This window comes from Corvus kubaryi, unplaced genomic scaffold (assembly GCF_017639235.1).
Source record: "Corvus kubaryi isolate FWS band 111438036 unplaced genomic scaffold, C.kubaryi_AGA036_p1.0 37367, whole genome shotgun sequence".
NCBI lineage: Eukaryota > Metazoa > Chordata > Aves > Passeriformes > Corvidae > Corvus > Corvus kubaryi.
In genome coordinates, this window is record NW_024581119.1 from 2,183,549 (window position 1) to 2,197,854 (window position 14,306).

The window sequence follows — 14,306 nt, forward strand, 5'->3', positions numbered from 1 at the left end:
TTTTTCCTTTATCCCCCACGCCCCACTTCCGTGGTTTGGATATTCTGGGTGACTGCAAGAAGAGTTTTGGAGTTGTTTTGGATTGGGTTTGGTTGTTGTTTTTTTTTTTTTTTGTTCCCTTCTGCCCTTGAACTGAGTTTGTCCTCTGTGCATGCCTCTTCTGGAGCAAGGCTGGATCCTGAACCTCGGTGCATGTGAGGGGCAAAGCCTCGTTCATATTCCTGCAATAATAGTAAAATGTAAATTGGATAATACGACTTCTTGCCAAAGGCTCCAATGAGTGGCACACAGTCCACAATCACGGACAGGTCAGTATAAAATGAGATTTCTTAATTTTTTTCCTTTTTTTGAAGTGGGAGATATTCGCAGAGCTCATGTACTTTGTGTTTTGACTTCAGTGACAGACGGGATCAGAAAAGCAGGATTAAATCAGAGTTTCTGGGAACCAAGAGTGTCTTGACTGTCAAAGTGACTGGGTTAACTTTGAAACCGGAGTATTTCAAGTCCAACAGCTTTCAAGCCTGCCAGGCTGACTTTGTAGGAACCAGGGGTGGTAATTCAGCTCCCAGAATGGGCTGGTGCTGCGAGGAACACCGAAAGCAAGTGTTCCTGCAAGAAGTTTAAGCAGGAGAAGCCACCAGAATTTAGGATATAGCTCAAGCCTCAACTCAGAGACCGTGTTGAGGATGCACTTGGGTCTCCTTGGGTCAAGTACTGCAGAGAGGTCACTCCAGGTGAGGGCAGGAGGGATAGTTGACAAGCAGGAATGTCTGCTGGTGTCTATCTTAGCAGTAACCTGGCTTCAGATACCTGCTCAGGCCTCTGGGCTGCTCTGCAGGTGCCTTTCATTATGTTTGGAGTTCTCTTGTTTGCTCTGGGATGTTTCAGAGGAAGGGGAAAAATTATGACCAAAAAAAAGTCAAGTAGGAAACCTCTTCACTTGCTTTTGAAACGAGTGGAATGAGAGTCCTCAGATTTTTTTTTTTTATGAGAAGAAAAGATACCTTTTTTTGACACTGTACGCTAAAAAACATTTATTTTATCGCATCTTTATCGCGTTTCTCTGGTGGTTAAGGTTTGAATGCGTGTGGCAAAGGCCTCACTTTGGCCTTTCATGACCAAGCAGTTCTGGCACAGCAGCGCAGCTGGGGCTGGGATAGAGCAATGATGCTTTTGGGTGCCTGAGCTCACCAATTTTGGGCTCCAGGTGTGGGCAGGAAAGAGACTGAGTGTGGTTCTCACTCAAACCCAGGCCTTTTCGTGACTCCACAGGTCCTCACAGACAGCACAGTCCAAAGGGCTCTGGGACAGCTCAGACTTGTGTACAGTCTGTGTTTACAACTGTTCACAGAGTATTAAATCTTGGCAATTAATTGTGTAGTTTGTACTAGCGGAATTGTTTCTTTTGCAGTGCATGAATGATTCTTGAGTTGCAGGATGTTTTTCTCTGTACCAGGCAAGGCAATGACAGTAAAAAGGCATTTCAGTGGATTTGTGAGGATTTTGTTACGCACTTAGGGCCATATGTCTTGTGGCAGTTGCATGATATCAAAAAGAACGACAGGATTTTCATACCAAGAGGCAGCTGAGTGATGCATGGAAAGGAAAAGCATGAGAACAGGGAATTTAATTTACTTGTTAGTAAAACAAAATACTTTCTATTATTGAATTGGGGCAGCCAAATTGAAAATGCAGCGAAGACAAAAAAAAAGTCTCATTTCCTTTTGCTCTCAGTCATGTCAGGAGGATGTTTCTGTTTGGTGTTCCATTAAGGTTTTGGATCAAAAGGCTTTTAATGTCAGGTGAGGAGCTGTCTCCACAACCCTGGCAGGTGGATTTCTGTGATGGCTGGGGGAATGTGGGGAATCTGGATCTCTTCTTGTCTCTGTTTTTCACCTCTGGCCTGAAGCAGTCCCAGCTCTGGGGGACAAAGTCATGGTCATGGTTCAGCCTGGAGAAGAGAAGCTTTGGAGTGACCTAATTGTGGCTTGCCAGGACCTGAAGAAGCCTAAAAGGAAGATGGAGAGAGACTGTTTTAAAAGGCCCGGAGTGACAGGACAAGGGGGAATGGCTTCAAACTCAGAGATTAGGGTTAGATTGGATATTAGGGAAAATTTGTTCCCTGTGAGGGTGGGGAGGCCCTGGCACAGGTTGCCCACAGGAGCTGTGGCTGCCCCTGGATCCCTGGAAGTGTCCAAGGCCAGGTTGGAGCAACCTGGGATAGTGGAAGGTGTCCCTGCCCATGACAGGGGGTTGGGAGTGAGATGATCTTGAAGGTCTCTCCCAGCCCAAACCATTCTGCGATTCTCTGATGATTCTGTGATTGTTCCCTGGCTGAACCTTCCAGCAGAACCGCAGACATGGTGGTGGTGTTTGTTCCCATCATGTGGATCTCTGCCATTCCTTTTTATCTCCAGCATTGTGCAGCATTTGGAGGGGATGGTTTTTGATCACCCTCGTTCCTGCAGTACATTCCCCTTTTCTCTTTAGGCCCAGGCAGCCTCTGTGTTGCCTCTTTCAGTGTGGCTCTTAAGCTTGGAATGTAAAGCAGGTGCAATATAAATAATGTTGATGCTTCCACTGTCATTAGATCTACGTGGTATAAATCATCTGACATGTTCAATTCTCTTTTTGCTTGTCAGTCACCTTCCTTGGTGGGATCGAGATGGGAATTGCCTTAAACCAGGAAAACCCAGCTTGCATCTGTGCCAGATGGTATTAGGAATATAATAGGGTAGCTTGGGTCTGGATTTTTCTTCATATTAGCTTTACATATTTGCATTTTGCATATGTAGAGCTGCCTAAATGCATGTTACAGACAGCAGATATTTCCTTTGGTATCCCTTCAGTTTAAGGTGGTAATGATTTGACAGCTGTCACATTTCCCTTGTCCAGGGTTGCACTCGTCTCATCCTTGACATGTTTTATATCTCATGTATTCGTTGATGATGTCATGATTACCATTAAAATATATCAATTAGGAGTGTATGAATGGCCATTTCTAGTGCTGTTCTGTGGCCAGGATGATAAGCGATGTTTTTATTAAGTCCCCTCCTTTTTATTTTTTTCCCCTTTTATTTTCGTTCTCTTTCCCAGGAAAGTTGAATGGACTTTAGTGTCTGGCACTGCTGAAACACAGTCAGGCCAGTTCATATCTGATGTGTCTGGGCTCACTCTCTCTGTGGACTAAACCTTAACCCAGTTAATTTTGGTAATGGTTATGCTCAGATTTTGTTATCAGAGCTCCCAAAGCAGCATCATTTTCTGGTGTCTTTTTCTTCAAGTGCCTTCGGTCTGGAGGGAAGTGAGTGCCGGGGGGAGTGGGGGAATACCAGGCATTAAACAAAAAAGGCAGAACAGATGTTAAGGCTCCTGAGAGTGTAATGGCTGTTGAGAGTTCCTGGAGGAACTCCTGGCACACACTGCTCCCCATCAGCATTTCGGGGAGCACCTAAAGGGTGCAGGCAGACAAAAAATTATCTCCTAACGTAGCCCTTGAGGCTTAGAAACACAGCAGCAGAACGTTCTCCAGGATAGCTGTGGTGCCTTGCATGGCTTGAGATGGTTTAAGAGAGTTAAACACTGACTTCAGCTTCCCCTTATTTCCCTCAGGATGTTCTTTTACTCTGTCAGCTGCTTTTTTTTCGTAGTCCCGGTGCCCATGGGACCGTATTCATCTCCAGCCCTATTGCTCCTCTCCTTTCTGTTTGTAAACATTTACACCCTCTTAATTTAATCCTCTCTTAGCTATGCTGTATTTGTTCAGAGGCCTCCAAAGGTGGCATTTGTCTTGCTGAGCTTAGTAAGTCTTTGAGGTAGACATCCCTGAGCTGCTCTTCTGGCTTGACTTGATCGTTAGTGGAAGGAAATCTGCACATCGAGGGGACCTTTCTTATCCTAAAGGTATCTCAAATCAGTCAGCTGACTGAGCTTCATCCAGCTCTGGATTTGGGTGAGATTTGCCATATCTTTTAGCCTGAAAAAATCTATTTTTGGCTACTCGCTGGTGCTCGGTTGGATTTTTGCTGCTGGATGCTGGTTTTTGGCGGGGGGATAGTGCACTTTGAGGCCCATCTGTGACCGGCTGAGAGGTAGCGGGTGGCTGGGCAGGGTTTGTTGGAGGAGTTTTTGTGTTCCTGCTGGAGTGTGCCCACATTCCCTGCCTCTGGAGCTCTCCTGGCCGGACACTGGCCAGCTCTGGGCGTTGCTCTGTGCCGTGCGTGGCTGGCCACACATGGCCGGGTGAGATAAGGGCTTTATTCTTCCCAAGGCCACGCTGGGGCCGGGCTGAAATTCGGCCATTTCCAGCCTCTGCTTGGCCACCGAAGGCCGGGCCGAGCTCGGCTGTATCCTGTTATGACACTAAAGAAACATTTGTGTGCCATTAATTTTTTTCGCTCTCGGAGTTAACTGTATTTTTCTTCCTGTCACCGTTCCAAACACACTTCAGGGTTGAGCAATTGCGCGGCTGCAGGACTTGCTTTATGTTTCTTTCTGTTTGTTAAAGGCCAATAAAAGAAAGGAGGCTCTTGCTTTCGCAGGACCTCGCTGAGGAACTGGTGGCTCTTCTCTGCAGTTGCTTGCAAATGAGTTTTATTTATAACCGTGCTGTAGTTTCTGTTGCTATGATTGGAAAACAGCAGCACATAATTATCCTTGAGAAGTTTTAATTGGTGATTTGCTCCTGACTTGGTATTAAAATAGACTCTAATTGTTTCTTATCTGCTTTAGATGCACTTTCCCTGTCTTCGGCTCTTTGGAAGTCCCTGTAGTAACTGGGAATTCTTTGACTGTATGGTGGGAAAAAGGGTTTTATTTCTTCCAGCAGGGTAAAAACTGCATGGGAAGTCACGCCTTACTGAGTAGCTAGATGTCATTATCATGCATTTTTAAAATTAGTAGAGTTTGTAAAATCCAGTCTTTATGGAAAATGGGCTGCAGCATGACATCTAAGGACTGAAAAGAATAATAGTCTTTGAGTGGGGCTTTCCATCGTTGTGCCTTCACTGTGTTTGGAAATGAGCAGTTGACAGAGTCTGTGCATAAATTCATGTTTTATTTTGCTGCTCTTGAGGCTGGCAGAAGAGAGGACTGTCTGGGGTGTTTACTGCTGGCTGGGACACAAATGCTACCACTTCATGTTGCATAGTTTATTAGGGCTTTCACTGGAGACAGGAGCTGAGGTGAGCTTGATTTTCTAGTTTTGAGTAGAGCTGTGGGCGTTGTGATTATTTGGGTGGAGGCAGGAATGATATTTCATCTGTGAGTCCAATTGTATAATTCTCCCTGCGCACAGAACTCCTGTTAATGGCATTTTAACATTTTGAACAGATTGATTAGGAAGGGTACTGGGATGTTGGCTCCCTCAATTTTAGATTTAAAAAATTCTGGACCACATCTACGGGAATTTAGCAGCAAAAAAACCCCAACAACTCAGCGCTGCCCTAGCTGGAGATGCTTGAGAAGGAAAGTGCAGCTTGCCCTCGGAGCAGGAGTTTGCCGAGGTCACTGGTGGGACTTGTGGGTGTTCACTGGTGTCCTTTGACTTCGTGACCCATGTGGGAGGAGAGTTCCTTGGTCCCGGAGGGTGACAGCGGTGACCACAGTCCTTCTGCTGGAAATCAAAGAGTCTTCTGTTCACTCTCACAACCGGTCTGGACCATGTTGTTAAAAGTGATGATTTTGTAGTAGAGGTGATTTAGTGTGGAAGTGGTGATTTATTGTAGGAGTGATTTAGGCATTGGAGATTTTGGCGTTTCATGCTAAGGCTGTACAGAGTATTGATGAATTTGCGTGGGGAAGGTGGTGCAGATACCAGTTATTTTCCGTATTTCATGATTGCACACAAGGATTATTTGGTTATTTCCTGAAGTGGGGTCTCCCAGTGAATTTGTGTCTAAGGAATTTGAGTGGCTTCAGTGACTGCTTCTGTTTTCCCAAGAGGCTTTGGAGTATAACCAGCAGGATTTTGGACATTAAGTGTTGTTTTCCCATTTTCCCCGCAGTGTTTTGAGCAGCACCACTTACCTCTGATGGTTATAGTTCTCACTCCCACCTGGCCAGCCCTGTGCTGTAGTTTCCAGTTATGCGGAGTGTCTCAGAGAGGAGCAGTGTTTGCTTTGGTCTGGAGACTGAATTCTCCACTCCACCTCGAGGTGGTCCTTTGGGTCACCAGGGAGGTATGTTGGCTGTGCTGCTTGAGAGATAAGCTCAGCCTCTTGCCTCAAGGCTTTATCCTCTTGGTTTCTCCTTGAATACCTCTTCCTTCCCTCTGAAAATTAGCAGTTGGAGACTTACTAATGAATCCCATTTGTATTATCCTCGAGTTTCTAGTGGATGAGTTGCTATAAAAGTGCTTCTTGCAGCATTCCAGATATTCCTCTGCCTAAGCACTCCCCCTGATATTTTATCTGCTTTGAGATAAGTAGATTCTCCTGTGTAAGAGATGTCAATAGCACTAAGAGAAAATAGACTTAAATGCATATTTTCAGGTAGGTGATGCTGTTTTCTGTGCCCCTGCTGTGGATAATTATTAGGTTTAAAGAATGAAAGTCTTAGTTCATGTCTCAGCTTGATCAAACTAAGGGTCAGGAGCCTGGATGTTGGTAATATCTCAACATCAGAAGAGAGGGCTTAAAATAAGGACAGGAGAAGCAGCAGCAAGGGAATTAGTAAAATGAAAAGGGATGTAAAATGTGCAGTGTTTAAGTAAAGGGGATAAAATACAAGGCAGGATACATACAAAATAGTAACAGCACACTTAGAAAAAGACAGGAAGAAGCAATGTTTACTCATTTTTCTTTGAAAAGAAAACATGTAAAAATAAATACATTAAAAATGACAGGAAAAAACAGTGTCCTTATGTTTCAAATGGAAGCATAAGTATAAATAGTAAAAGCCAAACAAACAGTGTTCAGCCTGTGACATTCACAAATCGTCTCCTGAACGCGGCAGATGCTTTGTTATCACCCTGCATCCTTTCCTTGAGGATTTTCAGTGTTGTGTCTGTTTGACTTCTGAGGCCCACAGGCAGGAACCCTTTCTTGCAGAGCCTGGTGGTAAATAAGAAACATTGCTGCTTACATTTGTTGGCAAACACTTAAATGTGATCCTGTGGGGCTATTTTAAGCTCTGTTTTGACAACGCTGAAAGGTCTGGGCTGGGATGTTCGGTGGCAAAGGCGCTCCATGGAATTGCTCTGGCACTGGGAAGGCAGATGAGAAGAGTCCTTCCTGAGGTGGAAAAGATCACAGCACAGGTTTCTGTACTTGGAATAATTCTGGTGTGAGCTGTCTCATTGTCCTTTTAGTCCCTGGGATGCTGTCAGATGTCCTGCTGCAGCCAGGCCGTGTTACTGGCAGGAGGGGCATGGTCACAAGTGTGTGCTGTTCTGGATGTGGCACTCGGGGCTCAGTTCTTCCAAAAAATAAACCTTTTATGGGCAGGGAGCAGGGTTGTGTAAAAGCGGAACTGTGTGAATTAAGCAGCAGGGCCTCTCTTGGTGGTACAGAGAAGATGAAATGTTGATGCTAAAAACCTAAGAGAGAATCTCCAGGTTCTGGCAGCTCTTGGTTGCTCTCACCTGGCACAAGAACTGTGGCTGCAAGGGTAAGACTTGAGCTGGTTTTACTCCTGAGCTCTTGAAATACGTATTGGAAATCTTCAGGGATATTGGTGGAAATCTTAACTTTATTCAGGTTCTGTTCCTTATTTTAATCTGTGAGTGCAGCACAACTTACTCTTGCTTGTGTGAGAAGCTGATCCTGAATTTATTTGCACGCTGTGCATCCTGGTTTGTGGTATCACATGCAGTTGTTTTACCAAGGGCTTGGGTGACCTCCTAAGTGGAATCAGTAACCTAAAAAGAATTAAATACTCTTTTCTGAGTATTTAACTGAGTCCTGAGTGAGCTGGAGAGGGGCTGGAAAGCTGAGGTGGGACCTGGATTGACCTGAGCAAGCATTTCCCAGTCTGGAGGAAAAGCCCCATGTGTTTAATAAAGCACCAGACTGATGTGAGACAGGCACAGGACTGGGAGTCCGCCACTCCCATAAACATACAGGCTTCAACCTGCAGGCTTACCTGGAGCATCTGATGGCTGCTTGAAAGTCTTTTTTAGCCTGTTATGATAGTGGCCGTTGGTGCAGCTTCTTGGCAGCACTTCAGACAAGGTGTCTCCTCTCAGTGCTCCGTGCCACAGAGGCACCGCTGCCTTTCTGCTGTGCCCAGATGCAAAAGAGAGTTCAAAGCTGCCAGAAAAGTGATGGAAAACATGGAAAAGGAGAGAATTAAAGGAGGAAGCCATAACGAGCGAGCAGAGAAAGGAAATAGGAAAAAGCTGCAGTGTAAGACAGGAGAAATCAATAGGAAGTGAGTGAGAGGGAGAGAAAGGGGAGAGCTGGTGGCGGCTGCCAGATAGGAGAGGGGTTTCCTGCCTGCCCCATGCTCTGGAGGCACATGTCAGCCCTCGGGGGCCAGGACCTGCTGCTGGAAGGCACAAAGCCCTGACAAGGCAGGGCTGCAGCTGAGTGTGCTGTGCAGGACTGAAGGAACATGTTCGGTGTCTGGGAGCGCCTGTCTGGCTCTTGAGGAGGCTGCTCCGAGTGACAGCAGGTCCCGTGTGACAGTGTTTGAGCCATGATGGTAATGTTCTTCTGTTAAGTGTCTTCAAAGCTGGTGCTTACAAGCAAGAAGATAATGTGGTTTTCTGCTCTGTGTCGACTTTTGAAAAATTATAATTATGTGATGTCCTCACTTAGGCATTGACCTCAGCTAAAAGTGAGCTGCTGCTCTGGGGTCTTAAAGGAGGGATTTTGCCTCCATCCTGACTGGGGCGGCAGCATCAGCTCTGGCAAATATCCAGGGGGGACTGCAGTAGAAGAGAGCAAATTTATATCGTGTGGATATAAATGCAAGGATGGGGGGAATCCTCGTGTGCCAAGGATGAAAGAGATCTCCTGGTGCTGAAGTGCAGCTCTCCAGCTGGCAATTTGTTCCTGCAGCCTGTTGGGAGGCACCAAATGATAGGTTGTGGTTTGCCCTGCGCAGGCCCTGTGGTCTGGGGAGCGGAAGTGGTTCCTGTGGGCGCAGATCTGATCTGAGCAAACCCAACACCCTCGGTCGCTCTGGGGATCCTGCACAGAGAGCCCTCTGCAATTGTTGTGGGATTCACTTTGTTGGGAGGATGTGTCAAAGTCTGTCGGGCGCCCAAAGGAGCACCTGTGCAGTGCTGCTCTACCCTGAACCATCAGCAGTAAAAGCAAATACCTCGGAATAATTTGGAAATAATGATTTGAAAGAGCAAAGCTTTCTAGGTTGTCATTCCCTAGATATATCTGGAATATCTGTCTAGATATCTAGATCTCTGGAGCACAGGTTTGGGTGCTTCAGTGCTGGGTGACTAGGTGTAAGAGTTTGATAATACTTGGAATTGGTAAATACTGTTTGCCAAGCACAGCAGCCCCTTGGAGTGCAACTGAAAGCCCCAAGTTTTACACTTGAAGTGGTGTAAAATGCTCAGGCTGCTCAAGTTGTGAGAATGAAGTACTTAGGGAAAAAAGGGGGGGAAGGCAAGCACATGTTTCTTCCAGTGTGGAAAGATGTAGGAATGTTGGTGCTGGCTGTAAATGCTGGAGTGGTGTTTACTTTGGATGTTAACCAGTGCAACTTCAGCTGTATGTATGGCACAGCAAACGCTGACCTCCCCTCCCTTTCCCTTCTAGCAGGCTCATGATCAGCTTTCACACTCATCAGTGACACTCCAGCAGTGTTTTTTGGTGTCTGCACCTGCTCACCCCATGCCTTGGCCTCCCCTCTGTCGCTGGGGCACCTGGCCCTGGTAATCCAGGCACAATCCCAGGTTTAGGCCAGGAAAACCCTTCTTTCCTGGCAGGGTGGATCTGATTGCCTGGCTGGGAGGTCAGCAGGGCTCCAGGTGGAGGGGACAGTCCCTGGGTGCTGCTCTGGCACTTGGCATTCTGGAGGAGGCTCTTGCCTCTCCCAAGTCAGGCAGAAGCAGATAATTAAACTTAGCTGGAAGAGGGAGAGGAAACAGCTTTGCAGCAGGCTTGAGTTTTGGGCTGCCTGCAAAACTCTAAATCCTTTCCCTGGAATTCAGCCAGATGAAAAGAACCTGTCCCTTCCCACTCCCTTCTTTTTTTTTTTTTTTTTTTAATTAATATCTGTTTTTTTAATCAGCCTGGCCCTGCAGCTCCTGGGAGGCAGCTCTTCTGAGCCTCCTCGCTGGCTGCAATGACAGGAACATCACAGCAACTCAGAATGTGCTGAAAATTTTGTTCCATCTGTCGCTCTCCATATACAGAGAAAATGGCTCCTTCATATCTCTAAATTGATTCTTGGAATACTGATGGGATTTGATCAGCAAAGGTCTTGAGAAACTTGAAGTTTACACTTGAAATAAGTTGGTTTCTCTGTTGTTTTATTGGGGAATCTGGCTGTGTTCTGGCCCTGGTAATCCAGGCACAATCCCTGGGAATATATATATATAATTTTGGGGAGTATATTCCCCCCAAATAAGTGTTCCTATAAAGTATATATAGGGATTTAGGATTTTCCTTTCTTTTTTTTTTTTTTTTTTTTTTTTTAATTACATGCCTTTTAGATCAAAAAGCTGGCCCCAAAAGAGCATTTCAAAGAGGGGAAAAAATAACAAAGAACATGCAAATAATGAGGTGGGGTTTGTTGTTCTTTTTTTCTTTTTGTTAAATAAAAAAGGTAGTTTGTAATTGGTTGTGGGGATGAGCACAAAGGGACCCTGGACACTTCAAACAAGGACTGTGACTTGTTTATTTAAATTGTAAATTTAAATGTCAAATCTCTTCATCTTCTCCTCTGAGTTGTATTTGGATCACTTTGGCGTGGCAGTAAATTAGAATAAATGTAAAATACAGGGATGAGCTGTATGGACACGAGGAGCCCTCCCAAATATCTGGGCCCCCACCATGGGAAGCTCGTCCCCTGTGGGATTTTCGGGAATACTCTCTCAGTTGTGCTGAGCTTCGTGGCAGCCGATTCCATGATAACGTGCAGGGAGAATTGCCCAGTAGCAAATGAATTTTGTCTTGCAGGATCAGGAGCTGCCTGGGCTCTCCCCCTCTCTCTCTTTTCCATCACGTGGAGATGTTTGCTTTAGATTAAAGCCCTTCTCTGGCATCCTGGTGGTTTCCCTGCTGCAGAAAATACCTTGGGAGGAGTTGTCTTACTGAACTGAGAGAAAACTGCGTTTCCCTTTGCTTTAATGCACTCAGCACTGACATTCTGCTGGTGACCAGTGCTTGCTTTTTACATTTACAGGTTTCTTGCATATGTGGTAGCGTGGATCATCTCAACTCCTTAAGCTCAGCTGTTGCTTCTGGTGATAACACAACATTTTGTTAGTCCTGGGAGATGTTTGACTGTGGGCAGCTGATGGGTGGTGAATGTATTGGGTTCATACAGAGGAAATTGGAAAGAAAGGGTTGTGTTTTGGCATTTGGAGTTTGCCAGGACAGCAGGGAGAGAGTTGTGGTTTCTTTCAGGCATGGGTGACTCCGATCTAGCTGATAACAGCCAGCATATTCAAGTTTCTGTGGGCAAACTGTGTGCGTGCTCTGCTTAAATAGAAATAATAGCACTTCATGTTGTGTATTTGATGATCAGTTTTACCTGGAAAGCAGTTGCTGGGTTAAAATTTGTCTGGTTTCAGCCCTGCTATCCCTCCAGAGAAGCAGGAAGCACCTCGTGTGCAGCACAGTACAAATATATTACGTGCAAATATTCAAAAATTCAGATGAATCAGCTGCCAGGCCCCACCGAGGAGGTGCAGTGAGCTGTGTGAACGTTCCTGCTTTGCAGTCTCAAAGCAGAGGCAGATGCAGGGTTGGAGTTAAACCAGCAAAGCTTCCTGGCAAGGTTTGAAACCTTCCTTTCCTCCCTGTGTATGCCTTCAGTGCTGGGCTTTAGGGGAAGGGGGAGATGGAGAGCCCTGGAAAAGGCTGGTGGTTATCCACTGGCTGGAGGGCAGAGGAGGAGTTGTCAATAGGACAGAGTCAGAAATAAAGTGAGTTCTGGGGGAGATCAGCTGGTGTTTGGCTCATCAGCAACATCTGGAAACACTGGGAACTCTAAATTTGTGTCCTCCTTGTTGCACTGAAGCAGGGGGAAAATGAAAGTGTGTTTTAGTGCATTAAAAAAATGGATTTCTGCCTTTTCAGAGGTCGGGGCTGTGAGTACAGGTGTTGCTACCTTGCATTTTCACTTGGGTTTTTCTTCCTGGCTTTTTGAATTTGGAACTCTAAGGCTGCAGGTGTGGGATAGAATAATGATAAAGCCAGTCCTGACTTGCTTCTGGGGTCAACATTTTGATGTTGATGATGTCCTTGAGTCAGTTTATGTTTTGTACTGTAAAACTGGGGTGGGATGAAGTTTATGGTGAATTAAAAAGGACCTGCAAAATTCTTTGGAAAGAATAAATGAAGCTCTGCCCCTCCCTCGCTGGTTCTCGATGAATAGTGAGCAGTTCATGGAGTTTTATAGGCCTGGAAGTATTTATTGCTGACAATTCCCAGCTCTGGAGTGAACCAGAACAAGGTACTGAGTGCTAAATCCATGAAATCGGTCTTGTGTTTTTTTATCTCTCTCTGAATTACGACACAGTTTTAACAACTGTGTTCAGTTTGCTGGGAATGAAATAGATTTTGTCTTAGCAAATGGAGTTTCCCAGCTCTCACTGCTCTCTTCTCAAATTGTCAGCTATAGAATAATTACGTTTCTCTAATTTACGCTGTTTTGGCGTGGACTCAAGTTTGCATTTAGTGGCTGGCATAAATATTATATTTTGGAGCTGCTTGGTGGGGGCTTTTTTGTTTATCAGATTTACTGGAATTGGTTGAGCTTAATTCAATGACAGGATAAGCAAAAAATTGTTTAGATGGGCTGTTCTGAAATGTTTAATGCCTTCTAAAATTGTTCATGGTAAAAGATCAAGGAAGGAAACTCTGTGACCTTTTAAATGCAGCCCCATAGAACCCATTTTCCTATGCCAGAAGTCAGCCCAGACAATGAAACTGAAAGAGGGTTCCCTTTCATAAAGGATCTTTCATGTTTTGCTTTTGCAGATTTATTTTTTTTATCACAGATTTAGCAGACTTTACAGCTGTCTTTTAATCAGTTTCCATATTTGTACCAGAACTTTCTTATTTTAATTACTGTCTGTAGAAACCATTCAGCTGCTTGTTGTGTGACACAGTAGAAAATGATAATTTTCTGTAATTCTTTTCTTGGCTTAGATCACTTCAGTAATATCTATTAGCAGCGAATGCACAGAGTTACAATTTTGTGCTGAAAGTTTTAATGATTCAGTGTTTCCTCTTTTTTTTGAGAGCTGATTTTTAAAGCACTTTGCTGAGGGTTAATGCAGCCGTGCATTAAAAGCAGACAGCTGTGGTTCAGCCTTGTAATGATTGACTCTAAAGTAGGTTGCCAGTCTAATCCTAACTTGTGCTGATCTGGGCTTTTTGCTCAGCTGCCTGCAACCCACGAGGTGGGTTTTGTTCAGGGCACAGGATTTGGGTGGTGAATCATCCTAAATAATAAACTGAGTTGTATCTCCGGCAGTAAAGTTGATTTTCCCACCCACTCACTTTATCAGTTTCTCTCCTGTCTAAATCATTGCTTTTGTGGGTAGGACTTCTGCATGTGATTTAATCTTTTATTTCTTCTCTGCCAGTTTTAATTTGAATTTTCCCTGGCATCCTGCAGATGCTGTCCTCAGGTTTCACTCAGTGACTGCTGCAGCCCTGTCCATGATTGTACTTGAAAGGTTGAGGGTTTTTCTTAGGGCATTCTCATCTGCATCCTAAAAGTATTTGCTTAACTCATATAGCAAAATGCTCTGAAAATTGAAAGTTTGCAGGAATTCTGCCATGTGCAGTGCCTTCCCAAACAAGTTGTATATGCTAAATATCTGTAATATCTTCTGTACGTCGCAAGGTGCCACAGACTTCTGTCACTTCTCTTTAAAAGAAGGAATTATGCTACTGATGTAAGGTAGAATGGCTGATCTGGACAGCATTTCCACTTCAATTGTTGATCTCCCTTTTTACTGCAAAAACAATTTCCTGTTTCTGTACCTTAGTTTTTTGTTTTTCCAGCTAAGTTCCAGTAATGGAAGGAGCTGAAGTAATGAAGGGTTGTCTCTGTGAAGCAGGGGGTTTGGAAGATGATTACTTTATCTGCTGTAAGCTGTCCTTAAGTTGTCTCCTCTGACTTGCAGAAATTCCTAAGAGGAAGCTGCTGTGTCTTTAACT

The 14,306-nt window shown here is 44.8% G+C and overlaps 1 protein-coding gene across 2 annotated transcripts in view; it reads left to right on the plus strand.

Annotated features, from left to right (window-relative positions):
- The first annotated feature begins 6 nt into the window (after positions 1-6).
- Positions 7-14,306, plus strand: part of ARHGEF12 (Rho guanine nucleotide exchange factor 12) — a 69,815-nt gene continuing 55,515 nt past the window's right edge. For both annotated transcript variants that reach the window (XM_042034005.1, XM_042034006.1), the window contains exon 1: positions 7-308. In XM_042034005.1, the coding sequence (XP_041889939.1) occupies positions 277-308 (32 nt within the window). In that variant the 5' untranslated portion in view covers positions 7-276. The remainder of the gene's footprint in view (positions 309-14,306) is intronic.